The following is a 27753-nucleotide window of genomic DNA, read 5'->3' as shown; positions in this document are numbered from 1 at the left end:
CCCAACCACCTCCCAGTCTCTGACGTGGACGCCCTCGAACGCGATTTCCCTACGCCAGAACATCCATTCATTTTACACCACCACTTGAACTCTCGCGCCTGAGGCTGCTTCGAGAGGAATACGTCTTGGAAGTCCTTCCACCCTGTTTCGTACATCCATCCCATCACTTGTCGGCCGGATCGTCACACTTCCCACCTTTTCTTTCCGAAAAAACACTATATACGCATCCAAAAAAAAGCATATTCACATTGACTACGAGTTTGAATTTGTGCCCTGATATATTTCTTACGTGGCACTTTCCGTTATGTCTTCGTTGACAGACATGAATTACCCGCCGAGCGCAAATGCACCCATGGCATCCTCATCCTCGCCTCCTGCCTCCACGCCCTCTCCTTCAACTTCGAGTGCCACCACGGCCCATTCGTCTGCCGCGCGCCGACCTCCGCGCAAGAGCACTTTGACTCAACAGCAAAAGAACAACAAACGCCAACGGGCTACCCAGGATCAACTTGTCACTCTGGAAGTGGAATTCAACAAGAACCCTACCCCCACTGCGTCTACCAGAGAGCGCATCGCCTCAGACATTAACATGACCGAGCGATCCGTTCAAATCTGGTTCCAGAATCGGTAGGCCTATCCTCGAAATCAATTGTCTAATTTCAGGTCGCTAACCCAAGACAGTCGCGCTAAAATCAAGATGCTGGCGAAAAAGAGCATCGAGACCGGTGAAGGATGCGATTCGATCCCTGAGTCAATGCGACACTATCTCGCGATGCAATTCGACCCGAACAAGTCCGGTGCAAGAGATCCCTTTGGACGTGCGGGCGCATACAGTGCGTCTAACATGTACACAAACGATGCCAACCCCTCTGGCAAAGTTGGTATGTAATCGGTTTGAACTCGGCGCTTTTCATCTGCTGACATTCTCAGTGATTTCTCACTTTACTTGCCGTTCCTTGACCGTCGGAAGTTGGCGGCGCATTGGACAGAACGCCATGGACTTGGTCGTTTTCTACTCCCCCGATAAGGCTTGCATGACATACTACATCAACAACGATGCCGCCGGATATAAGATCGAGTACCCTTTCTCATACATCAAGAACATCACTTTAGAAACCGGTGATCCCTCTCCTGGTCCGAACGGGGCACCCCCTCGGCCAGGTGGTCTTGTTGTGGAACTAAACCGCCCACCGCACTTCTACATGGACTCATCCAACTCTGGAGGCTTCTACCAGTGTGGTGATTTCACCGAGGAACAGCAAGCTAGCCAGATCATGGTGCATCACCTAGGAGGCCACCCCAAGGTCTTGAGCGTTCAGCTTGCCAAGCTGGTGTCGTTGGAATCCTTCCAGAACCGTCTGGCTTATAACAACAACAGCTTTGCTGTGCCTGCTGCGCCAGCTGCCATGTCCCCACCTTTCATCCAGCGCCCGGCCTCTCAACCCAACCAGTTTGCCGCTCCCACTTACATGAACATGTACCAGGACAGCAACCACCTGGGCTTCAATATGCCTGCGGCCCGTGGCCACAAGCGTCAACGAAGCCGTTCAGTGCCTGCTGCCGTTGACATCTCGACTTTCCAGGGTCCCATGGGTTCCTTCCATGTGCCGCCACCACCTCCGCCTCCCTTTAACCACACCGAGGCTGGTATCTACGCGCCAGTCCCGCAGTCCGTACACCATCTTCCCACCGACTTGCGCATCGACACCCAAGGATATGGACTGGACTTCCGGACTAATCCTATGTCTGCTACCACCACTGGCTCGCCCTCTGAATTCGCTAGTCCAATGTTCAGCAACGCTGGCCAGGGCGAGTCAACACCAGTCGCTAGCATGGCTCCTCAGTTCAATGTCCCCTATGTCTCAGGAGGCTCTACCGATGCCTCGACCATGGGCTCCCACGCAGCTTCTCCCTACTCCAGCGTGAGCCCTGCGGACCCATTGATTGCTAACCACTCGCCGCCACTGTCCAACATGTCGCACGGTTCGTCCGACATGTACAGCTTCTCGCATGATCAGCAGTCTGGCTTCGATGATGGACTTTCAATGAACGATATGTACTCGAAGCACCAGGTTAACTTTGGCATTTCTCATGAAAACTCTAGCTTCGAGCTGCCTGTGCATGGCCTCTCTGCCCACCCCTCTCCAGGCATGGGTGACTACTCCCACGACATGACCAACTTGGACGAGATCAACTCACAGGGCATGCCAACCGGGTCATGAAAGTGTCGGGGCTTTTAAGTTTGTGTATCTCCTTTGTCTCTTGATGTTTCACGGCCTTTTTTGGAGTCCATGCGGCGCTTATGCTTGTGAATGGGTTCTTTTTGTTTCAACTTTGGAGAGGTTTCTTAATTGGCCATTGCGGTCAGCCGTGGCAAGTCCTTGGGTTTGGCAAAGTAAAGAGCCCAGCCCAAAGATATTGTCCCTGACTATCCTTTGGTCAATTCTCGTCTCGCTGGCGATGGCTAGGGAAGCGATTTTTGGTTCTGTTTCTTGCGTGACATACCCTTGTGTCTTGTGTTATTAATACCCTTTCAATTCTGGGGCCGGTCCTGAAGCGATTTTTGTGCTTTACTTTTACTTCTCTATTCCCGGCTGTCCCGGTCGAATTCAGATTTCTTCTTTGTCTCCCGGTCATTTTCCTTCTCCCTTTTCATTTGATTTACTGACCGTGGTTTTTCTTCACCTTTTTCTTTACGTGGTTATGCCAACAGACCGACTTGGACGGCGACTCCATTCCCCTCAACTTTTTCATTTCCTTTTTGTTCTTTTTTGACCTTCTTGTGGTTACGGCCATTCTCCTTATCATGGGTCTGGAGTCGGTTTTGCACATGAGCTTGTCCCGTCGGTGCCTGTTTGGTTCTGACAACCAGCCAGCGCTACTCCCGCGGCTTGCACGGAGTTGTAATATCTTCTGTGCAGAGCTCTCGATATAGGATGATGCTGGTCTGGTGGTATACGAGTGTGGGGGATTGACACTAGGCTCTGAATCAATTCATTTTGTTTCGCAATGTTTCTCATAGACTGTACACGGGAGACTATAGCCCGAGTGGCTCGTATCATGTTACTATTATACAAGGGTATCTCGATCTCGAATATAGCTCCCCAGTTCAGCTCTCCCATACCACACACATTCAGTCCAACATATGTCCAACCCAACCCCAAATCTCATATCTCAAATCTCCTTCTTACTCTCCTCCCATCCCCTAGGCACAGGCGCCGTATACCCCCACCCCCTCAAAGCTCCCTCAATCCAAACCTCCATCTTCTCCAGTACATTCCTGGCAGGCTTCCCAACCTCCCCAACCTCAAATACCCCCTCCTTACACCAAACACTCCAAGACCCCATCATCCCGGCCATAAGCACATCAGTCCCCAACCGATCACCAACAACAGCAATCTCGCCGGCGTCCTTCACAACCCCCCGATCCCGAAACCAAGCAACAACCTCCTCCCCACAGAATGGCTTCTTGTCCGCGCCGGCTGGCAATCTGAACACGGGGATTTGGAGATGCTCCAGCTGCGCTTCTAGTTCGCGCACTTCGTTGTCGAAGGTTGCGTGGCTGCCGGCGCGGTTGGAGACTATCAGGATTGAGTGTGGGTTTTTGGTCTGGTTGAACGGGGATGTTGGGGAGGTGCGGAGGGTTGTTAGTTTGTTCAGGATTTGCGGTGGGAAGGTTGTTGTTTTTGCGGGGCAGAGGGTGTTGTCTTTGTCTAGGACTAGGGCGCGGATTGTTGGTGTGGGTAGTGCGGTTGTCGGGGCTGAGGTTGAGGTTGATAGTGGTTGTTTGAGGAGGTGGGGGCCAAGGTTCTCTGGGAGGTGGGTAATTGTCGGGATTGTTAGGTGTGGGAGGAATTGGGTTGGTTGTTTGAGGAGGGTTTGCACGGCGTAATTGAAGCCGCGGAGGTTGGAGTTTGGCGAACCGGCCATTGTAAGGTTTTGTTCGGAGGATGGGTCGAGTGAGGCTGTAGACTGTTGTATAAAGAGGGAGGTGGTTTGTAGGGTCGTTGTGGGGGCTATAAACACATATTGTGGTGGAAGTAGAGGAATATAAGTTGTTGGTGAAGTTGATGCGTGACCCAAAGCGGAAAGGACGAGCTTAGCCGCAAAACTCACCTTCCGCCAACCTCGAACCTCCTCCATCGTCCCACCATCCCCAACACCTCATTGACCTGCTCTGTCCACTTTCAGTTGTTTAGGACAGCTGCCGCCGAATATTGTCGTCCTCGCAAAACCTCTTTCGAACCCCCCGCCGCACATTCTCCATCAAAATGGGCAAGCTCACCAGCACGATCGGCATCCCAATTAAGCTCCTCAATGAAGCGCAGGTGCGTTAAATCCCCCGAATCGCTGTCGAATTACTTGTCGAAGGAACATAACATGGGATTCAAGGACAAGAGCGACAGCATGGATAGCGCGAGACAGAGCGCTGACTTCAATTTTCAAATAGGGCCATGTCGTGACGCTCGAGATCACATCCGGTGTTGTTTACCGGGGGAAGCTTTTGGAAGGTGCGTGATCTCAGGTATTCAGGGTGTTTCCAGTCCGATTTCCAGATTGGAGCCTCGGGCTGCGAAACAGCTCCTTGGATGTCCATGTCCATGTCCCCCTCAGCGCGGATCGACTCATTACTGACATCTTTCTTGATTAGCCGAGGACAACATGAACGTCCAGCTCAAGGATATCACTGTCACCGCTCGCGACGGTCGTGTCTCGCATCTCGACCAGGTCTACATCCGCGGCAGCCATGTGCGATTCTTCATCGTGCCAGACATGCTGAGGTACGTTCATGCTATACCCTTTGCTTCGCAGTCTCTTTACCGCCATATTGCCATATTGCCATACTGGAAACTGCGCATTGATTCAAGTTACTGACTGCTTATAGGAACGCTCCTATGTTCCGTTCACGAGGCCAGCGCGGGCGCGGTGTCGGTTTGGCGCGTGGTAAGGCCACAGTGCAGCGCGCGCGCGGCCAGCGCCGGGGTTAAGTGTTTGGAGAGCGCAGTTTCAAGACCTCACCGATACAGTGGTTGGCGTTTTTCTTTGTTGTTTTCTTGGTTAGGGGAATTTTTTCTCAGGCTTCTTCGGTCTTGCTGAGTCTTAAAATACTGGCATTTCTCCTTGTGGGATTTTCGTCATATCACAATTCAATTTATGAATCAATACCCGATACTATCTCATTCTACCGTATCAAGGCTTGGGAGCAGTATGAGGACGACCTCTCTGAAGGGCATACATAGTCTTCGCCAAGCGATAGCTACTTTATGCCCTCATGTATTGTCAATTAAAGTCAAAGAACGACAATATGAGTGAAACGAGTGCTCGTACTCGCACGAGTACTCGTTTCACGAACATACGAAGCCGCTTCATAATATATGTACGTGTAGTTGATAACCTGACGACAGCTTATCCACTCCGCAACTTTTCTTCCGATGCGGGGGACACTCACCTCTTCAACACCAATTCCCCTAATGGACTAAACCAGCTTCGATGCACCACGAAACAAACCTCAATCCAACAACCAGACCCTAGCAGAGTCTCCCGCGATGACCTCTCCACCCCCAACAAACCCGGCAACAAGCGCAAAGTCCAACCCAAACGTCAAGACAATCTCTAACCCTCGCCGCCTCCTAATCCTCTCGCCAACCTCCCAATCCATCTCAATAATCCCTCCCCTCCTAACCTCCCTAACCGGCACACCCATACAAAACCCACCGCTACAAAACACAAAATCAACCCCGCCTGATGATGCATCACCGAACCCCGAAACATCACCACCAACCACAACCACAACCACAACTACATTCGCCGGCTACACAACCCACGCCCCCCTATCCCTCTCAACGAAATACTACACAGCCGAGATCCCACTCTGGGTAGATGAAATCCCTCTCGAAACCACACCCCAAACCTCCGAACCAGCAACAGAAACACCAACACAAACAGCAGAACAATGGAAAACAGAATTCCTAAGTCCAGAAGCTGAAATCGTCCGCGATGCAGTCGGCGCATTAGTCGTATGCGTACATACTCCGCACAAATCAAGCTCACCGGCTCCGAATCCGAATCCAGATGCAGATGCGCAAGCAGACGCAGACCCGGCTAATCGTCCTGATGTCCGCGCCCTGCTTACGTTAATGCGGAATATTGGAGCTGTTAAGGAGCGGATTGATGAGGAGAGGGGTGGGGTTGGGGATGTTCCTGGTGTGTTTGTTTTAGTTGGGAAGAAGAGTGTATCATCTGGACCTGGGTCTGGGAACCGCGATGCAGATGAATTAGCTCTTGGTGTTGATGATGGCGATCTTGGCGGTGAAGATGTAACCCCGTTCTCGGTTGGGTGGTGGGAGGATCAGTTTTATGATATTGGGTTGTTGGGGTGGGAGGTTGTTGAGTGGGATCCTAAGGGGGAGGAAGGGGAGACGAGGAATATGTATGGAGGTGAGTTACTTTACCGGACCTTTTTTGGGTGTTGTTTGGTTGATGGCTTTTGCTTTTGCTAACACTGTATCTGATTAGAGCGAGAGGGCATGCCTCGTATCAAGGAGGTTCTTGAAACGCATGACTGGTCTGCATCTGGTGGATCGGGCGGTCTTGGGTTTGATGGAGAACATGACCCAGATATGGACTCTGACGATGATCTCCAGGATCAATTGTTAGGTCTTTCATCTGGGCAGACTCGTGGGTTTGGGGATGAAGTCCATGAGTTGGAGCGCGAGATGTTTGGTTTGCGGATGGCTATTGAGCGGGGTGGGGGCGATGGTTTTGAAAATGAGGAGGAGGGCGGGAATGGGGATGATGAGCTTGATGTTGAGTCTATGGAGGCATTGATGATGCGCATGCAGGCTATTAAAGGTGAGTTTATGTCTTGAGTTGATGTTGTGGTTTTGTTGGAGACCATGCTGACATGTTCCTTATCTAGATATGAGCTCTGAATTGCCTGAGGATCAGCGCAAGCGATTTGCAGCTAAGGCTGTGCAGGATATCATGCGCGATCTATGATTATGGTGGTATTAGCTGGACTGCGAGGTCCATACCCTGCGAATTGCTAGACTGTAGAATAATCATGTTGCAATTATCTGAACTAATTAACGCAATTGGGCCGTCTTTATGTACTGTGGGCCATCAATTGGTTGACATCGACTCTTTTGATACAGGGACCTCCTCTGCCTCACACAAGTATGGAAGGGCATGATACAGGTCTTCTCCTTCATAACAATCACTCAGAACACTCGTTCCCCCCTTTTATATTAAACTGTTGATTTTGCTGACAAAACCACAAGTCGATTGTGTTGTTTAATCAACACGTTTCTTACCGCGCATGACCTTGCGGCGCTGAGCAATCATGTGTGTGTACAGAATGTAAGAGCCTATAAGACAGTCAGTGATGAGCGACAGTAGAGCTAATCAAGGACAGCGCAACATACCAGGAATATAGATCGCAAGAATAGCACTCAAAGCCATGCGGAAAAGAGGGTGAATCTCTCCAGCAGGCCCAAGGGCCTTAATAATGAGAGTGCACTCGCTAGAGATGCCAATGGGGTAGAGAACATAGAAAGTGTTATACCTATATCAATCAAACAATCAGTAAACCGTAACTCGCGCCACCAAACCACAATAGGGAAAAAAAAAAAAAACATACCGCAACCACGTCCACCAAGTAGGAACCGCATTCCCAGAAAGCGTAATAGCAAAAAACCCATAACGAATGACTTCGGTAATGCCCCAAGCAGCAACACAACCCAGATAGGCATAATCACCCAGCTGAGTACTGCGCGCACCAACAATCTCCCCACCAAACTGCGCCATAATGCCCCAAACCAGCAACAGCCGACTAGCAACCTGCATAGCAGTCGTCATAACCGGTGCGCGCACAAGTCCAACCAGGCTATGCACCACCTCCAGCAGGGCCAGTGACTGTGTGGCTAGGAGCAAGGGCGAGAAGGTTAGGTTGAAGATGTTCGGGATGCGGTTTGTTGACACATGGGCCGGGAGGAGGGTGGCCGTGTACACCAGGCAGGTGCCCCAAGTTAGGAGGTTCAGGGCATTGTAGGTGAATAGGTAGGCTCTTGTTAGGCCTGTGGGCGAGGAACGGGGGTTTGGTGTGGCCATTGTTACTGGTTTGCTGTGTTGTTGATTTGGTTGGGAGTTGGGACCTCAGGTGTCAACCTGGACCTCGGGAACGGGTTAGAGGTTATGTAAGCATTCTGGAAGATCGAAAGTGGACCTCAGGAGAAAAGTGTAACTTTGGGTGTTTGGCTTTCATCGGGTGTTTGACATAAAGGTATTTGATGTTTGATCTCTGATGTTGATCTCTGTATCTGGGCTTGGCGGTTCCCTCGTTAGAGCGTGAGACCGCTGGACAGTCACCGTTCGCTAAGAGGTCAGCCACATCCATTAGACTATATGGCTTTTGTTCATTCGTGCCGAGTTAGTCCGTGACAGGGATGTTGTAGCCGGGTACATTGACCCAAATGTCAACAGTCTTTGCCGAAGGGATATGTTCGATCCACATCCCTGCGGAGGACTACGGCTAATCTGGTTAGGCGCGTGAGGTAATTGACTACATGAGCCGATACCCAAGCGGAAGCCTCCCTTTAGGGGCGTTCTTGGCTGAGATGCCGGATGCTGACTTGGTAGCCCCGTAGTGTGTGCATGTGTGCATGTACCACTGCACGATCTAGTCCAAACTATCGTTGGGGGCGTCTGTCACCTCGTATTGCGTGACGGGGATTACATATACTGCACAGGTGTGTCTGACTTGACTGGTTTTGGGGTGTTGTCCGAGACTGATATCGGGGTTGTGGTCTGTTCCTCGCACTTGCATTGATTGTACCGAGATAGGCACGCACTTGGGGCCAAGATAGGAATGTGCTTAGATATACATGTACAGGGTTGTGGGTGCCCCCACCCCCACGTGAGTCAAGAGCCAACAGACAACATGTTCGTGCTCCATTGTCTCGCTTTTGATACTAAATTTGGTGTTCTTCCACGGTGAAGTGTAGGCTCCAGACTACGGAGTATAGCCGCAAGTGGAGCGACACACCTACTCGTGTCTTGAAACTAAGACATGTTACACCCAGAGAGTATATATAAGCTGATACCTTGGTATCCCTATCCATATGCCTGTACTCCGTATAACATAGTTATTCTCTTGGAGTATATGATGACGTAGGGTAAACAGTAATTGCCGTTACGGGCGATGACATCAGAGGCTGTCAAATCTCCACTCTAATGATGTCATGGCTATGTTAGCCAGGTCTGATTGGTGAAAAAAGGGTTTTAACCAACCACTTCGCGTGCAAACCAGCAAAAGGCACGAAGATGCACAAATGCCCCGTTTCTATATAAGTAAAAGAGATGGCTGCGATGTGGGCATTTTTTATCTAGCATTGAGTCCAGCCTCCCGCCAGCCACGGGAGCAACCAAAAAGGAAAACGCAAATCACCTGCCATTGGTAATACCTCAGCAGACGACCACCCCCTTTCTCGACAAAGGATCCGTGGAGCCTTCAGCTCTACGTCAGATGCGGTTCACCCATGCAACACACACACATTTCTTGGAAACGGTCCTCGGGGGCCCAGACCTGATCGGTTCCTTATAGTTCCTCATGATTACGTGCTAAAAATTTTGCGAAGATATCTATCTTGTCTCTGAGGTTGAGCGGGAGTTCAGCTGGTGGATCTCTAGGGAGAAAAGCTTTACTGTTTGACCTCCGTACAGTACACAGAGTCATCGTACGTGTGACAGGGCTACAGTGACGTTCCTGGGGTCGGCTATGATGTCGTCCCGTATAAGCAATTTACGGTCAAAATGTGTTCCTACCCTCTTCACCATAGACCATAGGTGGGCAATTCATTTTTATTCTCTCAGGTCTGTGACTATGAAGATCGTGAAGCTGAGATAATAAAGATAGATAAAAATGATGAGAATATAGAAAAATGCTAAGTTATAAAATACTCTCAAGTTGCCGATTGCATACCCACCTAACGTTCTCCGCCCCTCCGTTTCTCTCTTTTCCCCTCTCAACTTCTTCCACCCCCCTTTCTTCCTGTCCTTCTTTTTCTTTTCTTTGGAGCTTCATCTGCTCAATCCAAAAATAAGGTAGGATTTTCAACTTAGCTTTCTGCGCTTTTTCCCCCCGCCCGCCCTCCCCCTCTCCCCTGCTCTGGGACCCTGGCTTTTTCCGCGCTAGTGGCTATATATGCGAATGTTCGGGGCTCATATACCACACACTTAATCTCCCCCCACCTCCTCTGATTGCTTCCCCTGTACTTCCCGGCTTGCGCTCACAGTAAGCGACTACCCTGCTGTCAGCCATACTTCGATCTCTCTGGCTGTGCCCCTCTTCCCTTGATCATAGACCCCTCCACCCTCCCCGCAAAAACCCTTACTACCTGCGTGCCTGGATTTGTAACACCCTGGCCTTGTAAGACAACATATGCGAGTGCTGATATTTGCGATTTCGACGTATCATCATTGGATCTAACTGACACGGATTTGCAGATCCGCCTATCCCACCTGGATTGGGCAACAGATCGGAAACACGACACAAGCGTTCCTTCCGTGATCGGCGTGTGCCACGTTCCTCCTTCGTCTCTCTATATTCTCACACAACACACACATCATGGCGCCAGCCGATACCAAGAAGACCGAGGCGGTAAGTGCTGCTGGTTTATTTTAAGTTGTGCTTCATGGACTGACGAGACTAGGCCAAGCAGGGCCCGCCCAAGCTGTCTGATTACAAGGAGATCCTCGACGAGAGCACATTCGAACAGATCCTTGAGATGGATGATGACGAGGAAGACCGCGATTTCAGCAAGAGCATCGTCTATGGATTCTTCGAGCAGGCTGAAAACACCTTCAAGAAAATGCAGAAGCAACTGTGAGTTGCCCGTCTCGTCATTTTCAGTGGATAATGGCTAATACCAAATAGAGACGAGAAGAACCTTAGCGAACTCTCCGCTCTTGGTCACTTCCTCAAGGGTTCGTCTGCCACACTCGGTCTGGTCAAGGTCAAGGATGGCTGCGAGAAGATCCAGCACTTCGGCGCCAGCAAGGACGAGACAGGCAGCATCGATGAACCGGATAACGAGGTCTCTCTCAAGGCGATCAAGAAGACCCTGGACGACGTCAAGACCGCATACCGCAAGGTCGAGAAGCTTCTGCGCCGATACTATGGTGAGGAAGTGAAGGACGAAGAAGAAAAGAAGCCCGAAGAGAATAAGGAGGAGAAGAAGGAGGAGGAGGAGAAGAAGGAACAGAAGGAAGAGAAAAAGGAGGAAAAGCCCAAGGAAGAGCCCAAGAAAGAGACCAAGCAAGCTTCAGCTTCGAAATAGGTCATGGTCACGGTCATGCGGGCTGGTTGATATACCACCCCCTTTTTCTTTTTAGCGACGGATGGAGCATGGCACACGGCTTTTCCTTTTCATCATCTTTACCCTACCCTCTTCCACTCCCTTTGCCATTACCTTTACCCCTTACCTCGCCCTATCATTCCCTTTCCTGTTCCCTCCTATCCTTTTTGAACCTGGCTTTTTCTGGCTTTCTTGACGTACATAACCAATTCCCCGCCATCTTTTTCCTTTCTCCTGGCAAACGGGTGTGGAACGGATATTCCTGGTCTGTCTGTCACGTAGGTGCAGGCGCGAGAATCGTGACGATTCCGAGGAGTCTTGGACAGTACCGAGATATGGAAATCCGAATGACTCTGTCTCGCTCTGCTTCGTTGAATTGGTAGGCAGTGTGTAGTCATGGTTTATAGATTGTAAATTGCAAGGAGAACGAATTGAGGAAAACGGTTTCCGGCCACCCACCTGGGCAGAACTGAAAGAAAGCCGCATGCGAGCAGAAACAAAAGACAAAGTTCAAATGTAAAAGTCCGGGAAAGTAAGCCCCTTTATACTTTTATACATATACATTACAGCCGATCCTGAATTAATCTAAACCAAGCCCTGGACCCGGGTGGCGCCCTAAAAAGCTTCCTTCAGCCACTTACTTTTGCGTGGGCCTGCCCAGATAAGCTTGATTCAACTTGTTCCTGGCAAGCCCGATCTGGGAGTGATGCCCGACCTAATCGAAGCTTATTTTCGATCGATGGTGTTTGGGGCTGGTTATTGGTTGTCTGTTAGGTTGGTTTTAGTTCACTTGGGCTTGTTTGGGTTTGGTGGTTTTTGTAGGTTGCATCATTTCGCACTCAATTTATTTCTTGTGTATTTGGATGCGATTGGATTTTCTTATTGGGTGTATTTATTTTCGTTGGTTTCTTTTCTTATGCTCGTGTGGTAAGAGTCTTGTTGTGCGGGGAGGGGTAGTTGCATGGCTCTTTCTGGTGTCAGGTAGGTTGTATACTTATATATACGTATAGAGCTCTATTGCTGTATCTGCGCCTGTAGTCGCATTTGCATAAGGAGAGAGAGTTGTGGGCGGATACTGAGTTATACGTGTATAGGTAGAGCATTGAGCTAGGATGGAGGTGCAGCGCCGGTTACATTCAGATGCACTCTCGCATTTTGACAACCTAACGTCTTATGTCTACTTCGGGTGTTACTATCTTCATATGTGGAAGTCCTTATGGCTAAACGCATCCAGTAATGACCTATTGTTCGTAATCAGTGAACAATATAGAGGGCAAACAATCCAACGAGGTGGCTGGCCCGTTCAATAGACCAGTCTCTCAACGGTTGTGAAAGCTTGCAAATGTAGCCCCGGAGGTATGCATCGTCCAGATAGTGTGCCTTGACTGGCTCGCACCTCTTGTACAAATGTCAACTTTGCTGTAGCAGGTGAAAGGAAAGACAACAATGAAAAGCCTGACAGCTCAGAGATTGAAAAGTCGATACATCATCAACCCCTTCACGTCCCTTTTAATTTCTAATAAACTGAAATTAGTTTTATCCCTAGCCAGGCTGACTAGCTTCGCGCCACCGTCAAATTTTAGATCTCGAAAGGCAATCCGTCACACGGCAACTCAATATGATAGACCGAAACCTTCATCAAAGTGTCTAGATCTGTCTTTGACTCGCCAACCTTAATCACTAACTTAACACCAAACGAGGCTTGATACATTGCATTGCTCAGAATGTATCACAAACAGAACTAGAATCGAGTCAAGCTGTACGTACTCTACGTCCTGTACTCCCAAATTCCCCGCAACGGAAGCAAGTACGCGCCAGTAGGCAATGTCCCAATGTTAAAACCCGAGACGCAATAACTGCACCGTTTGGGGTCTCGGTCTGTCGAGACTATCAAATTGCATCCTGGCCTGGTCTAGTCTGGCTGGTCACACAGCAGACTCGAAGGGCGTTTTTTCCCTGCGGGATGCCGGGAGGCCAATCCGGCGGATAGATACAGGGGACCAGTTCATCTTTAATTCCCGCTATCAGGGGTTAGATATTCCGCGGGTGCTGGGTTGGTCTCAGAGAGCCTCGATACTGCTATATGCACAATATGACCTCTCGGGCTCAAGCTCTCTGCACACGTCTGCACAGTATCCGGCGCACGTCCTCGGCTATATCTGCATGTTCCCATTTTATTACAATCACACTGGGTCCTCTCTTCTCTCTATCGTCCCCCTCATGGAAGCGTACAGGTGCGTGGCAACGAGACCAGCCACCAGAGCTACCGTACTGTAGAGATACTTGCACACCTCCCGAGACTTGACTCCCCAGCTGTAATACGGATCTGGGCGTGTACATTTCCACCCCCAAAGATAAACCTCGAAACCTCCCTCTTCATGCATGCAAGCATACATATATCTCCTACCCGTCTGTCTCGGATAGCAGATTCGAACCCAAAAAAAAGTGCCTTTAGTAGGTACCTAACCTGCCCATCGCCATCCGCTCTCAGTCCTCGACTCCAGGTTTGGATCCAAGATGACTCTGTTTGTGACTGTCTTGCTTGTCTTCGACGGTAATCTTTCGACTGGTAGAAAGTGGCAATGTAAAATAGACTTCGTACTACGAAGTACTAATTCAAGTACCATCTTACCTTTTCGGTTTCTCTCTCTTCAGATTGCTCACTTGTTTGTCTGTCTCGCTATCCTCAGTCCCGACCCCTAACCATTTTACTCTCCTTGACCGTCCCACCGCGACTCATGGGTTCAAGCTGCCCCAACAAATTCCCTATTCACCCAGCCAGTTGTGGAGGTGTATCACCCACCCGGGGCTTGCACTCTGCACTGCAGTCAGCGGCTTGCGGTTTGCAGTGTGCAGTTTGACCTAGTCAGGGGTTGTATATCAACGGGCGGGCAGTGATTATACACGTGCATTGTACAACCCCGAAAACGCAACGTAAATGCAGCATAACGTCTACTGCCGAAGAAATAATCCGTAGGCGCCAGAAAGGCGAACAAGGCGAGGAAACAGCCAACGATCTTACTGGTCTCCCTGCCTAGCCCTATGTGTCAACTACCTACCATACTGCACAGTCTACACTATCCCCCATCAATTACCTTAGCCATGCATGCAACATACACGCACATATCCAAAGGAAAGAGTAATCAGCGCATGTCTTAGCCTCGGACACATCTTAGCCTAGCCTTCTAGCAGCTAACAGCTAGCTAGTCCTGGGAATAGAACCCCGGTCCTCTTACTCGTGCTCATACTCATGCTCGCGCTCGAGCACTTGTCCTATCCTCATCCTCGTCTATCTGATTGCCGGCTCCTCATTCCCCGCTTGTCTGATTGTCTCTGTCTCGCGCCTGGCCGTTCGCTGGCTCTGCCTCGTTCCGCGCTTTGGATCTGATTGCACCGGCTCATGGACGGCTTCGGATTTGTGCAATTAGTTTGGATTGGTTAAGGCTCCCAACGGCTGTTGGGAAGGGATGGGGAGGGTGGTTGGTAGGTAGGTATTTGCTTCGTGGATGGACGGAGGGAGTCTGTTTGGACTTCCTTGGTCGTTGATATAAAGTCTTGAGTTTGGCTCTGGTTATGAGGGTTCGTTCTTCAGCTTTGTGGCTTTTCTTCTCTTGGATCTTGCTTGCAACTTACACTGAGTCCGGATTTACACTCTACCTTTTGAGGCAATCTCCCAGACTCTCGTCCCCATTCTATCAAGATCAAGATCAAGGAATCCATCCATCAACCAAAACAATGCCCGTCGGACCCCGAGTCTCCAAAGAAGAATTCATGCACGCACTGGGTCTAAACCCCCAAGATGCCCACCACGAGCAATACTACCGCGCCATGCGCGTAAGTAATCCAATCACCTCCCACCTTCTCCCTCTAATCATATCCAATCCATTCCATTCCAATCTAACACTAAGCTCCCTTCCTCAGGACGAAGCAATAATGGTCTACAACCGCATGAACCAAGACACCTCCAATCTCCTCGACAATATCCGCGCAGACCCAAACACACGCCCGCCGTTCTTCTGGCACCACATCCGACCAGACCGACAGCGCTGGGCGATTCTCGAGATCTGGCGCAACGCAGCACCGCTTACGAGGCCGTTGTTTGATCGTGGAATTACCAATGGCGAGTATGGACCCAATTGGGTTGCTGGGTGGTTGTTGTATAGCGTTTTTCGATCGCGGGATGTGAGGAATAATCGGAATCGGAGGAAGGGGGAGGCTGGGCCTGCTGGGGGTGCGGTTGAGTCTAGTATGTACATGTATTCGTTTTGTTATTTTGGTATCCTTGAGTGGGTGTTGTTGCTGACTTTCGTGCGCTTTTCCTGTAGATAGGCGCTCTAGGCAGGTTGAGGAGACGGCGCCGAAGAAGTATTATGATCCTGTGCGGAACGGGACTTTGTGATTTATTTTTTCTTTGCTTTTTGTTCTTGGTTTGTGTATTATTTTTTCTTTGTCATATCCAGTCTGTCTAATATCTATTGTTGCAATAATGAACCGATATGAAACGAGATCTTTGGTACAACGAACAAGTCTGTGTAGACTAAGAGATGATGAGAGAAGACAAGAAGAGAGACAAGATGATCAGTCGTCGTCCTTGTCACGCTTGTCATCAGACTCGTGCTGTTTGTTGTTCTTCTGTCTGCGCTCAGACTTGAGAACTTCTGTCACGCGCCGATCTTGTTCATCGGCACGCTCATTCCATTCGGCATCATACTCAGCAGCGATATTCTTGATCTCCCGACGAAGTGAGTTACCCTCGTCAATCAAAGACTCCCACAACTGCAAGTCCACCTTGTGCAGTTGATACAGCTTCTTCTGTCTGGCACTGATCGTAAAATCTAGTGCTGACTTGTAAGAAATCTCACGGTTGTGATACAAGAACCACAGATAACCTCCCATCAAGGTAGACAAACTGACCAAGTAGGTCACCGGCTCCATGGTATCCCATCCCAAATCAGTTTCAAACGTCAACTTGTACACCGTGAACCACCAGACGGAAAGAATTCCAAATCCACCAATTGCAACGCGCTGAGCCCCCCGATGCGCCAAAGCATCGCATGTCTCTTTAATTTCCGCCAACGTTTGTATCCGCCGCGAGAGCTTACGCAGCCGCATGCGCAGGTAGTACGTGCGTTCATTGAATGATGGTACTGCAACCCGGATCTGGCCAAGACCCGCTGGTGCACCTTCAATAGTAACGATGAACTCGCCCGCTCTAGCTGCGTCGCGGATGAAATCGCCTACTTCGGTGGCCTGAGACCAGCGGACGAACCGGTCTAGTTCGCCGTCCTCTGAGCCTTCCGAATCCGTATTTCGCGGGTAGCTGTAAGTTTCTGCATCTTCATCCTGAGTACGACGACGATGGAAGACTGGCTTGCTGCCGAGTGGCTTACTGCCGCCGACACCGTCGTTTCCTGGGACGAAATCTTTGATATTGATGCTGTCGGGGTGGTGTGCATCAACGTCAATATCATCTTCAATTCTCTTTTTAGGTTTAATCGCGTTGTCTTCGTGCTGAAGTGCGATGAAGGATACTGCTGGTGGTCGGAGTTTGTCTGTTTGTCCTTTGATTGGGGGGAGTTCGGACTGGATCAGGCGTTCTAGGTAGGATAGAGGTTGTTGTGGGTGGACGAGAATAGCTATCGGTTCGATCTCTGTCGATAAATGAGTTGACTGGCCAATTCAATCGCAGGTGACTTTAGCTTACCTTTTTCATGGCCGGGATTGCCAACGATTGTTAACGGAATGATCAACTTGAAGAGCCGCGATGGCGTCGTCAACATTTTACCTATCTCCAGTCAGCATTGATAACCCCCAGTGAACCCATTGCATCCATGCCTTTGGTCATCCTTTCAGGCCATTCCTCCCCCTGCATCACAGACTGCTCACCCTTGCCATCCTCACTGGTAATATAATGCTGAGGCCGGGCCTCCTGATTCCCTTCTTGCACCTCAAATTTCTCCAAAAGCTCTTCCGTCTTCTGATTGTCACCAGAGACTTCCGAATGGTCTGCTTGACTGAAACTCCTGAACTGGCTCCACCCAAGACGATTAGAGGGAACTGCAACGCATTGCGTATTTTTGGCAGGTGATACCCCAGAGATTTGGAAACCACGATCTCTCCTTGAAATCAAATGAATATGCCGTGTTGATAATCCAGGCCCTTTCCCAGTGCAAGCGTTCCACCCCGCTGAGCTCAATCTCCTCAACGAGGCATATGGGATCCCGCGTGATATTCGCCCCGTAGCTGTGGCTGCCGACACGATAGGGGCGCAGTGTCGTGCCGGGAAATGCATTTTGCAACGGGAGAGTTGTTATGCTACTCCAGTGGCTTATCGTATGTGCTTTTGTCGGATTGGAAGGAAACGACGGGGTATAGTCTGGGGAAACGGTAGTAGTAAAGAGGCGCAGCAAGCTCAAGACATGACGAAGCGGCGTTTCGTGTGCACGTGGAGAACAATTATGATGTATGGCGCTAAATGATAGTCCAAGCTATCGACTAGTCAAGATGAATCAGGTACACCTGGGCATGCTACAACAGCTACTTCCTTGGAAAGTCGCCTGACGTCACTGTGGCACAGATGTCAACGTCTGTTGCTTGTGGCTGATGCTGTGGCGGTGTCGGGTTCTCGACATGAACAACGCTTACTATTGGCCAGATCGCGACTGTGCAAATATTATCCAGTTCATGCAGCGTTTGGTCTTCACGCTCGTTGCGGTGAGTACCTGACCTATTCTTGCTTCTCGAGTGCTACAAGAAAATCTAAATTTTTCCAAGTGTTTCGGCCTTTTAAAACTCATGCATGTTAAGGAATTTGTTACAGCTCAGATCATGTAAATTAGAGACCTACATTATAGCTCAATCTATTGCTTTTATTTTGCGGTTCCATCTGCGATCAACTTTTCAACTAACTCTAGTTTAATTTCGATCTATGGAGGGTAGGGGGGTGATGCTCCGAGGTTATGTATATTCACTGGTCGTCGGATATGCAGGTAAGTTCAAAATGCAAATGAGTCTTTCAGATAGGTTATAAACCCAAGACAAGCAGATATATATCCCCATTTTCCCTTCAAGGGATATCCCCGATATGAGATTTTTGAGTGTTGATGGGCTTCTCGATACCCGCCGCTTATACTTGAGAGTCGTATTCAAACCTGACTTGGGAGCCCATACCATGATGAAGCATATTGTTGATTATTTTAGGTTAGTACACAGTATACAGATGCTATAGACCATTAAAGTTACTCTGGATCAAAATTTCAAGTACATCCCTAGTAATCAAATAGTAGCAATAGTATGTCTAAGAGCTTTGTCCATAGCCCTAACAGAGAGAGAGACAGAGAGAAAGAAAGAAAGAAGAACTTATGTAGTTGTAGCAGTATAATATCTGGAACATATCCGATTGGATGGAAGTCATCTAGCTCGCTAAAGATGGTATCCGGCACCACTCATAAGTTAATATCAGTATGCAAGAGAAAAGTCGACATTGATCATAAACTCATCGCTAACCCCCGCAGCCACAAATAAAAAGCACAATTGGGAGATTAATCTCAATCCACCATCTAGATAAGCATCATTAGCCTGGGCGTATTAATCATCAATGGCTATAGTAATAGTCACAGCCACAGCCAAGTACTCATCAACAAGAATAGCAGTGCAGCTTTTCCATCTATATAACCAAGAACAATCACAATCACAATCACATCATACCAAAAAGGTGGTCATAAGAATCATAAAATCATAATCCACAGTCACCACCACCATCACCATCCCTATCCCATAATCATCTCATCTCCCCAACCCTGATGGGACTACTCCCCCCACTCTGACTACCACAAATCGACCCACCACCCGAAGACCCAGAGCCGGACCCATCAATATCATGATCATGATCAAACCCCCTCCCATGCTTCCTGCCAGTCCCGATAGCAACCGGAATCCCCTGCACCACCCCGCCATGGTCATGGCCGGCCGGGTACATACCGTCATTCACAGAGAAATTGCGGCAAATCAGGTACGCGCGCATAGCGGCGCTTTCGCGCGCTAGTGTTTCGGATGCGTACACGGTGTCTGTTTGGTATTCGCGGTTGTTGACGCGTACTACGCATGTGTATCCGCTTGTGTTTGTGTAGGAGTTGTAGGTTGGTTCGGGCCAGTGGCGGCGGCGGCAGAGGCCTGTTTTTTGTTAGTTTTTATTTTGTTTATTTGTTTGATGTGCATGTGCATTTGCATTGCGTTGGAGTACACAAATGCAATAGAATAGAATAATGTTGGACATGTGTGTACGGTACTTACTCGTCAAGTAGAGGATATAGTACATCTTGAAATTTGGGACGGGATAATTGGGGCGAGGTGAGGCGGGGAGATTGGATAGGACACGATTGTGCGTAACCGCTGTTGACTCTATGGCGAATCGAATCGAATCGGGATAGGTATGTTACTCGGACTGCATTGGATAGATTGGGGTCTGCTGCGAGCACGGGATGCTAGCGTTGAAACTGAGGCTGAGGCCGAGACTGAAACTGGGACCGAAACCGAGGATGCCGGATAGGAGGAAGATGCAGTAGTATGCGATCGGGATGCCCAACTGTCTAGCTGGAGCTGTGAACTTGACTTGACTTGACTTGACTTGACTGGACTGGACTGGACTGGATTGGATTGGATTGGATTAGGTGGGAGTGCGTTTGCTGGCTGGCAGCAGTGGGGGATGTGTGTGTTGGCACTGGTGTACACAGTGTACTTTGGCACAAGCACACTGATAGCAGATAGCAAGTGGGCTGATTGAATTGAAGAAGGGAAAAGACGAGGAAGAGATTGGAAACTAAAATAAAAGCTTGACAGGGACGAAGATGCCACACCCATATACTATACTCTGTACAGATTACACCGAACCAAACCCCCGTACCGGAAAAAAATAAGAGGAAATTTTAATGAGGGGGAGAGGCAATTGCTTCCATATAGTTAATTTACTGGAAAACGGGTGGGGCAATTGGCATTGTAAAGTCATAGTATGAGTTGTCCAGTGTACACAGCAGGTACACACATATAGTTACGGAGAAAAGGGAAACGGTTGCAATTGCGACAGCGCACAAAAGAAGCGACAGTCGAAGCTGCAGACGACCTGAAGAAGGAAAAGATAGGACCAATTAAAGCAAAAGTCAAAAACCAATTTAATTCCCACCGTGGAAACACTTGCAAACTTCGAGTACTGCGGGCATGAGGGTATAGTATAGACTACGGAATTGTCAATGTCAGTACAAAGTAAAGACAATGAACAACATATAGACCCAGGCACAAAAGCAGACTAAAACGCAGCAAGAAGGTAGAAAATATAAACTAAAAGCTCAAGGAACTGTACAGTTTACCCAAGTCCTGTTTCGTGGCCCGTTCGGCGGATTTAAGACTGATGCGTTGGCACGTCTCTTCACCAGTAGATTCGAACCGAAGAGAGAGAGAGAGAACCGAGGGACAGGGGTGAGAAGAATCCCCAATTCGCCGATCGATAGACTCGGAGACTAAAATGGGACCTAGAAAGATGCGCTGCAATGGCTGCAGAAAAGTGACGTTTATCTACTGTTCTGTTAATGCCCGGGACAATACTAGGAGGGCTATGGCCTCGGCGTTCTGTGCACAAAGTAGCGTTGTTGTTTTGCCCCGCAGTAGACGCATTAGAGAAAGTAAATTTGCCGCCCCTTGATATACATATGGAGACGCGCACTTTTCTTCAGGCGGTGATTGGCGAGGGGGAATGTTGTGCAGAAGGGAGACAAGAGTTAAGAGGGAAATGCAGAGAGTTACTCGACAGGCATCGGATGCAGTGATGAGCTGGCATATGTGGGAGGGCGTTGAGTTTTATTTGATTACTTTTGCCCTCTTGGGCCTCGTGCATGTGGCAAACATTAGAATAGATCTGAATATCATTCTTGCAAGAATGGAACGGAAATAGAATTGACTGCTATGACGATACGTGGGCTCTTTCTCGGACTCCCAGTCGTATATCCCTTGCGTCTTCTTCGTATTCCCCATGTGACTTATCCGCGTGGCTCCCATGTTACTATGATCGCGGGGCTTGCAATTTCTAGGATGACCAGGTCATGCATGGATAGGTTCGCCCAGAGCTCCTATTTACCAATGTTGCGATCTACCACATTCACCTGGGTTTCCTCCGTGGCGCATGGCCCCGTGTCTTCTTGTTTCGGGTGATAATCCGTTTCAGGTCAGACATTGAAAGGCTGGGCTTCGGACCAGAGCCGCATTTTCTCCGCTGCCTTGTGTGGGATCACATACAGGGGATGCAAGGGTTCCAGCCGATCGGATTTGTCAAAGACACTGTCCTCGGCGCGAGATGGCGTAGACTTCCAGGAGAATGCTGATGCAAACCCCCCGCTGGAGACACTCGAGTCTGTGCGGTAGTGGTTATGTTGGGTTGCGCTCAAGCCTGCCAGAACGTAGCAGGTATGGTATGAATCGACGTGTCTGGGGTTTGGTCAGCTACACCTACGGGAATTCTGCGATGGAGAAGGGGCTCCATACTTGCCCGGTTTGTCACGAAGACCTCCGGTGTGGCCTTGACAGCATCCAAGGATGTATCTTGTCAGACCTTCGCGACTGAATAGACTGCCAACTGGCGTTTCGGCGTTGCCCGGCTTTCCGTTCAAGGCCGACTCGAGCAACGGCCAGCATCCTCCGACCCAATGGCTGTAGCACCCGTCTACTAGCTTGTTTGTGCGTCCCGAAAGACCGCCCTCTGGGGCCGACTGACGGGCAGAAAGCCAAGATACCAGCATTGGAATGTCCATATGTCTTAAAGGCTATTAGTATCCGATCAAAGCATCCCGCCAGTAGCACTAACCTGTGGAATATCTCCTCTGGGGGCCCCATGATAGATAGACATGCCAACGCACAGAAAGCATAAGCGCCATGGGCCTCTGACCCAGGGCTTCCAGAGATTCCCCCTTCAAAGGTTTGGCCTAGAGTGATGTCAGCACTTTATCAACCAAGTTGATCCATCGACTCTTACATCGTGAGAGATACTGGGGTAGACCATGAGTCAACGTCTCCAGACCCGCCAGCCGCGCTTGAGAATCCGGAGGCAGCGTCAGTGGCAGGTCCAGTAGCGAGATGATCGTCATAGCGCAATACGCGCCTCTGCAATGACATGTCAGAGCCACGGATCCAGCACGGGGGACATATGAGCTGCATCTGCATGGGGCTTACCGCACATCTTCCTCCCCGCCTTCGCAAACACGAAAGCCCCCATCGGCCTGCTTCAAGCGGCCCAGCCATTGCCACCTGAAAACCCGGGTCAGAACGCACATCACGCACATGCAGGAATCTGCCGGCGAAGAGAACAACTCACATCGCGTGTCGATCGACCAATCCAAAGGCCTCCTGGCCTCCTACCATCGCCAGCGACAGCACGGCCGCATAACTTCCTGCCAGATGAGATATCTGACCATGGCCACCACCGAAGCCACCGGTGGAGTTCTGCATAGGCCGAAGCGTAGCAAGCACCCTGTATTGCACATGTTAGAGAAAGCCATTTATACTGTCGTAAATAGTCGATCCTTTCCCCCTTTGAGGTCCTCCATGTCCTCCAGGTCCTCCCCCGAGAGGCTTTATGTGACAGAAAAAAGCAATGGAAGCGGGAAGGCAGGCGAAAAAGCAAGGTACACTCACCGTTCGCGGAATCGACTCGCATCCTCGCCCAGCATGGCAAAGCTCGCCAGTGCCCAGTACACCATCCACGGGCGGCTAGCGTCCATAGCTACAAAGCCCGCGGGATAGTCCTCTAGGGAGTCATAGAGGTATCCGACATGATCGTCGCGGAGGAGTGCCGGCACCCCGCTAGCATTGAAAGGGCCTTTCTGACTACTGTGAATTCCCTTGAGAAAGGGCAAGCATTTCTCAAGCGTTGCATTCTGCAGATCAATTGTTTCTGTGATGAGCGGGTCACGGATGGCCGGCGGCTGCGTGAACAGGGCCGGGATCCCCGGGCGCGGTTTTTCGGTCATTGTTTTTCCTGCGCGTGTGGTGGGCTGGACTGTTTGAGTGCGCTGGAATCGAACTTTTCGTTTCCCCGGCATCAAGGGGGAGTCGAAGTTTTGTATTTGTTGAAAGAGAGGTGTTGCTATTGTTCTTACATGAATGTGTAGAGTTAAGATTGTTCATTGTTCTCCCGCGGGGTTTTTTTCCCACTTCCTTCCACTTACTTCACTACAATTCTGCTCAACTTCACTTTTACATACATGGGTTTGGATAGTATGCGACTATTTTGTTTCACTTCGGCATATTTTCTCTTACTGAATCTTCCGAATCAGGTTTAGGTCATAAAAAAAGGCAAAAAAAAAAAAAGAAAAAAAGAAGCCAAGCCACCAAAAGGGTTGAGTTCTCGTGGGCCAAATCATAGAGGCTATTGCTCCGTGAAGATGTCCTGCATAGGCCAATCGCCATGATGTGATGGATCCAATTTTCTGTTTTCTTATGCTTCTCCCTTGCATTGAAGTGACCTGTCGACTCTAGGGTTCGTGACGGTTAGGCTAACTGAACGGTTAACATAGCGTGGCTATCCTTGGTCTTCTATCCTTGGCTATACCTAGGTATGGAAATCAGGGAAGTAGGACATCCTCAACACTGCGCGGTCAGCATCCAGAACTGGCCCACTAGCCAACTGATGCGGTATGGCGTTACGCGCTATACGAATTCTCTCTGTGATTGGGTCTGATTAGGAATGAAGCGTATAACATGATCCGACTGTCAGATCGTGCTCATCCTATTGCCACGGCTGATCTGTATTAGCACTAGCGACTAGTGATGTGGCTCATTTTTCGTGCTCCCCACTGATCTCCCGTCCCGACTTGTTCCCGTGTCTTACCATAGATTGGAGATAAATATGGGTAAACATAGCAAGATAGAGCCCCAGTCTAATAGTGTAGTACAATGTATAATGGTACGTAGTACATAGACTAGAGTTGGCTACAAGAGCATATGAAGTATGTAGAAGGCAGGCAACCCAATTAGGCAAAAGTTCAATAGATCTCCGAGATCATGGGACCGAGACCACCTCACCAACCACCCACTCTCGCCAATCTCTCCAATCTCTCCAATCTCAAATCCCTGTCCTCAATGCCAAGTGTCCCCCTCAACACTATCTTAGTGTCGTGGAAGCAAGATATTTCCACATCCTCTCTCCACTCCCCACAGTCCCCTAGCGCATTTCTTCCTCACCGCTGCTTCGTCCCCCCCACCGCCTCACTTTCTCTCTTCTTGCCTGTGTGACTCTTCTGAAGAAGGTCCTCTCATCCAGGCTGGTCCTTTATTTCCTCCCCTTCAACTTCACCTATCAGTCATGTCCAATGTCGATATATCAAGCGATGGCCTTATTGGGGTCGATTACGACTCCAGAGGCTATCTACAACACTGGCCAGTAGTAGATCAGCCCCCACGGTCCGAAGAAGGCCACGGTCTCTCGCCTTTGCAAACCAGCGGTCACCCTCTAGAACAGTCGGTGACCCAGGATCCGAATCTCATGGTCGATTGGCACTTTCAACCGCTACAACACACCCCTCACCAGCAACACCTTCCATATTCACCCGAAGACCCGTCAGCGCCGCAATTTACCACGAGTTATGGCATGCCCATGCAGTCTTCCCCGGTGGATCTCATGACTGGCCAGGGCCAGATGAACGCCGGCTTGCTCGATGGTCCTTATCTACCCATGTCAGCACCGGTTGATATGGTGCCATTCACGTATCAGGACTTTCAAGCGGATCTGATGGCGTTCCCCAACGGACCTCCGGACTTCTCATATGCCCCGCACCCCGTGCTCGAGAGCAGCTCCCCCACGGATACATATCTGGAAGTCCGCTCCCTGACCAGTTCCAGCAGCGACAACGGTTGGAGTACTGTGGACCATCGCCGCTCTCTCGACTTTGGCTTCCCTGAACAAGGTGTTTTCGTCAATCCCACTCAGACACTGCACGACCGCAGCCTTTCAGAGTCTTCATATTCCACCTCATACGGCAGCTTTGTGGATATTGCGAATCCGATCGGCTCCCCAGGCTCCGAGAACAACATGGACTTACCCTGTTATAACCATGGCCATGGCCACAGTCACAGCCATAGTCACAGCCATAGTCATAGTCACAGCCACAGCAGCTCGATCGGCATGCCTCACCCTTCCCCGACCAGCAGCGCCGTCGTTCGTCGTGAGCAATCCTCGTCAGGCTCTCGTTCGCCATCCGCCGTCAGCCCCAGTGGAATGGTGCGGCCGATTCCAGTTCCGATCAAGAAGTCCACATCGCCCGCCCGCTCATCGGGATCTTCCCAGGCATCGTCGGCCTCGCCACCAAGCCGGAAACCATCCCGCAAGAGCCCCATTGCCGCCAAAACATCCGAGACCAAGGTCCGCAAGCAGTCCCAGACCGGTAAGCCTGAGACTGAAAAGCGGGTCGGCAAGAGAAAGGGCCCTCTCAAGCCCGACCAGCGCAAGCAAGCCAGCGAGATCCGGAAGTTGCGTGCTTGTCTGCGTTGCAAGTTCCTCAAGAAGACTTGTGACAAGGGCGAGCCGTGTGCAGGATGCCAGCCATCCCACGCCCGGTTATGGCAGGTGCCATGTACTCGCATTGATATCAAGGAGATTGGGTATTTCATGAAGGACTGGAAGGCCGATTACGAGCGCCATATTTCCATGGGATTCTCGGTCGGCAATATCAAGGGATTCTCCGACCAGGAGCGCACGCTGTTCATCACTCACGGGTATGGCCAGATCCTGCCGATCAACGCCCGCGAGGTGTATGTGCGAGATGAGCAGTGCTTCACCGTCGACTGGATCGAGTCGATGCAGCGTGATCCGACACAGTACGAGGTCGAGACTGCGAAGCTCTCCGCTGGTATGGAGGGTATCTCGCATGCCATGCTATCTGACTATCTCGACCGTCACATCGACGGCAACGGTACCTTTGAGAAGTTTGTCGATGACTACTTCGAGGGCACACCGTTCCTGACACAGATGCTCAAGACTGCTTTCCGCTTCTACTTCCGCACCAAGCTACCTGTCATCCGCAAGGCGCTGAAACTAATCGTTGCCTACAATCTTACCCTCCATGTTACCATGGTTGAGGGTATCGGCGAGGAGGAAGGTTTCGTGGGCAAGATTGAGGACAAGTCCTCCAAGTTCTCTGGCAAGACCATGGCTCCCGTCATGATCAATTTCCAGATCAAGTGTGCCATGGCTAGCATGTGGCGTGAGCTGCAGAAGGATGTGCTGGAGGAGCTTTCAGCACTCTATTCGAGCGTGTACAGTGGAGACAAGCTGAAGAACTGGCCCACGATTTTCATTCTGGCCTCCATTTTGCTGGCAGTTTGGGAGGAGATGCAGTTCGACAGCCACTACCGCACACCGGTAAGTTCGAATCCGAAACGAGAATAATGCACAGCCATACTAACCATGAGTAGGACCATGCTGCCGTAGACAAATTCTGTACCGACATGGAGACCACCCCGGTGGGAGTCATTGTCGGACTCTTCCAGGCTATCTCCCAGAAGCTGCCTCCCTTCACCGAATGGGACTCGCAAAAGCACCACCAACTCCTCTACTCCAACCCCGATGTCTGTAACACGATGACAGAAGTGCGCCAACACGTCGAGCAGCATGGTAAGAACCACCCCCTTCCCACTCTGTGGATTCTTGACTAACCCACATTCCAGAGAGCTACCTCCGCAGCCGCTCCGGCTCCAAATTCAACCGGGGCGATTTCGACTGCCTATCAAATAAGTTTGTGTCGCGACTGGTGATTCGCGCCAACTAAATGACCCGATGCGCAAACGCGTTATGATGATGATATTTACACGACTATTGTTTCCAGCAGCGAGTACAGTTCCGCGATTTCGTTTTTGATTTGCTCAATGACACGAACTGGATGAGAAAATATGCCAACTTGGTCGTGACGATGCGCGAGCGCATACGTTTCCACTCTTTTAACGATGACTCCGACGGACACCTCCTAGTGAGGTGGCCCTCTTGCTTGTATTGTGGTTCCCAGGGTGAACCGACTTTCATTAGCTCTTTTTTTCAGCCTTGTTTTGGTCTTGTCTCATTTACTCATTTTATTTTATTTTTCCTGTCTCCTTGGTCATTGTCAATTTTTTCACACATTTTTTTTAACTTGTTACTTTGCTCTTGTCTTTGGTGTATACCTTTCTTCGCATAGCTTTGTCTCCAGCGATGAACGAGGATCAATCACGACTGTCATGACCGTGTACGGCCGAAGGTGTTTTTTTGTTTTGTTTTCATTGTGGCACCTGGCACCCGCCACTGACGCAACAATCAAAGTTTACCAGGCTCTGAAGGTGAAGAACGGGGTGTTGCAGACTGTCCCAATTGTCACGACCTTTGGATCCG

The 27753-nt window shown here is 50.0% G+C and overlaps 10 protein-coding genes across 10 annotated transcripts; 6 read left to right on the top strand and 4 right to left on the bottom strand.

The window, feature by feature from the left end:
• Positions 1 to 304: 304 nt before the first annotated feature.
• Positions 305 to 2222, top strand: PENARI_c013G01991 (homeobox domain-containing protein; the record flags this gene model as incomplete). The annotated part of the gene is made up of 3 exons (XM_022633138.1): positions 305 to 627; positions 682 to 881; positions 931 to 2222. 3 exons carry the CDS (start codon positions 305 to 307, stop codon positions 2220 to 2222), a joined length of 1815 nt encoding a protein of 604 aa, XP_022486879.1.
• A 952-nt stretch (positions 2223 to 3174) lies between these two features.
• PENARI_c013G08650 (phosphatidylglycerophosphatase) lies at positions 3175 to 3930 on the bottom strand (the record flags this gene model as incomplete). The annotated part of the gene is made up of 1 exon (XM_022633294.1): positions 3175 to 3930. The coding sequence occupies one exon, from the start codon at positions 3928 to 3930 to the stop codon at positions 3175 to 3177; it is 756 nt and encodes a 251-aa protein (XP_022487008.1).
• Positions 3931 to 4271: 341 nt separating this feature from the next.
• Positions 4272 to 4988, top strand: PENARI_c013G09082 (putative small nuclear ribonucleoprotein SmD3; the record flags this gene model as incomplete). Its single annotated transcript, XM_022633306.1, has 4 exons — positions 4272 to 4328; positions 4451 to 4511; positions 4652 to 4781; positions 4886 to 4988. 4 exons carry the CDS (start codon positions 4272 to 4274, stop codon positions 4986 to 4988), a joined length of 351 nt encoding a protein of 116 aa, XP_022486786.1.
• A 558-nt stretch (positions 4989 to 5546) lies between these two features.
• On the top strand, positions 5547 to 6999 carry PENARI_c013G00120 (adaptin-binding domain-containing protein; the record flags this gene model as incomplete). The annotated part of the gene is made up of 3 exons (XM_022633089.1): positions 5547 to 6438; positions 6517 to 6852; positions 6920 to 6999. The coding sequence occupies 3 exons, from the start codon at positions 5547 to 5549 to the stop codon at positions 6997 to 6999; spliced, it is 1308 nt and encodes a 435-aa protein (XP_022486773.1).
• A 294-nt stretch (positions 7000 to 7293) lies between these two features.
• Positions 7294 to 8109, bottom strand: PENARI_c013G02032 (protein tyrosine phosphatase-like domain-containing protein; the record flags this gene model as incomplete). The annotated part of the gene is made up of 3 exons (XM_022633140.1): positions 7294 to 7367; positions 7425 to 7564; positions 7640 to 8109. 3 exons carry the CDS (start codon positions 8107 to 8109, stop codon positions 7294 to 7296), a joined length of 684 nt encoding a protein of 227 aa, XP_022487052.1.
• A 2515-nt stretch (positions 8110 to 10624) lies between these two features.
• On the top strand, positions 10625 to 11336 carry PENARI_c013G07242 (Hpt domain-containing protein; the record flags this gene model as incomplete). The annotated part of the gene is made up of 3 exons (XM_022633265.1): positions 10625 to 10657; positions 10710 to 10882; positions 10934 to 11336. 3 exons carry the CDS (start codon positions 10625 to 10627, stop codon positions 11334 to 11336), a joined length of 609 nt encoding a protein of 202 aa, XP_022486893.1.
• A 3753-nt stretch (positions 11337 to 15089) lies between these two features.
• PENARI_c013G12388 (uncharacterized protein) lies at positions 15090 to 15753 on the top strand (the record flags this gene model as incomplete). The annotated part of the gene is made up of 3 exons (XM_022633384.1): positions 15090 to 15188; positions 15276 to 15478; positions 15684 to 15753. 3 exons carry the CDS (start codon positions 15090 to 15092, stop codon positions 15751 to 15753), a joined length of 372 nt encoding a protein of 123 aa, XP_022486815.1.
• A 179-nt stretch (positions 15754 to 15932) lies between these two features.
• PENARI_c013G07647 (uncharacterized protein) lies at positions 15933 to 19671 on the bottom strand (the record flags this gene model as incomplete). Its single annotated transcript, XM_022633270.1, has 5 exons — positions 15933 to 17005; positions 17059 to 17139; positions 17241 to 17348; positions 19335 to 19526; positions 19647 to 19671. The coding sequence occupies 5 exons, from the start codon at positions 19669 to 19671 to the stop codon at positions 15933 to 15935; spliced, it is 1479 nt and encodes a 492-aa protein (XP_022486833.1).
• Positions 19672 to 21568: 1897 nt separating this feature from the next.
• Positions 21569 to 23365, bottom strand: PENARI_c013G10405 (CAAX farnesyltransferase subunit beta RAM1; the record flags this gene model as incomplete). The annotated part of the gene is made up of 7 exons (XM_022633335.1): positions 21569 to 21827; positions 21885 to 22154; positions 22204 to 22321; positions 22372 to 22499; positions 22569 to 22643; positions 22711 to 22866; positions 23031 to 23365. The coding sequence occupies 7 exons, from the start codon at positions 23363 to 23365 to the stop codon at positions 21569 to 21571; spliced, it is 1341 nt and encodes a 446-aa protein (XP_022486860.1).
• Positions 23366 to 24699: 1334 nt separating this feature from the next.
• Positions 24700 to 27160, top strand: PENARI_c013G00471 (Zn(II)2Cys6 transcription factor domain-containing protein; the record flags this gene model as incomplete). The annotated part of the gene is made up of 3 exons (XM_022633095.1): positions 24700 to 26754; positions 26808 to 27006; positions 27060 to 27160. 3 exons carry the CDS (start codon positions 24700 to 24702, stop codon positions 27158 to 27160), a joined length of 2355 nt encoding a protein of 784 aa, XP_022486847.1.
• Positions 27161 to 27753: the final 593 nt, after the last annotated feature.

Source organism: Penicillium arizonense, assembly GCF_001773325.1.
Source record: "Penicillium arizonense strain CBS 141311 chromosome Unknown PENARI_contig013, whole genome shotgun sequence".
NCBI lineage: Eukaryota > Fungi > Ascomycota > Eurotiomycetes > Eurotiales > Aspergillaceae > Penicillium > Penicillium arizonense.
This window is presented reverse-complemented; position numbering and strand designations above follow the sequence as displayed.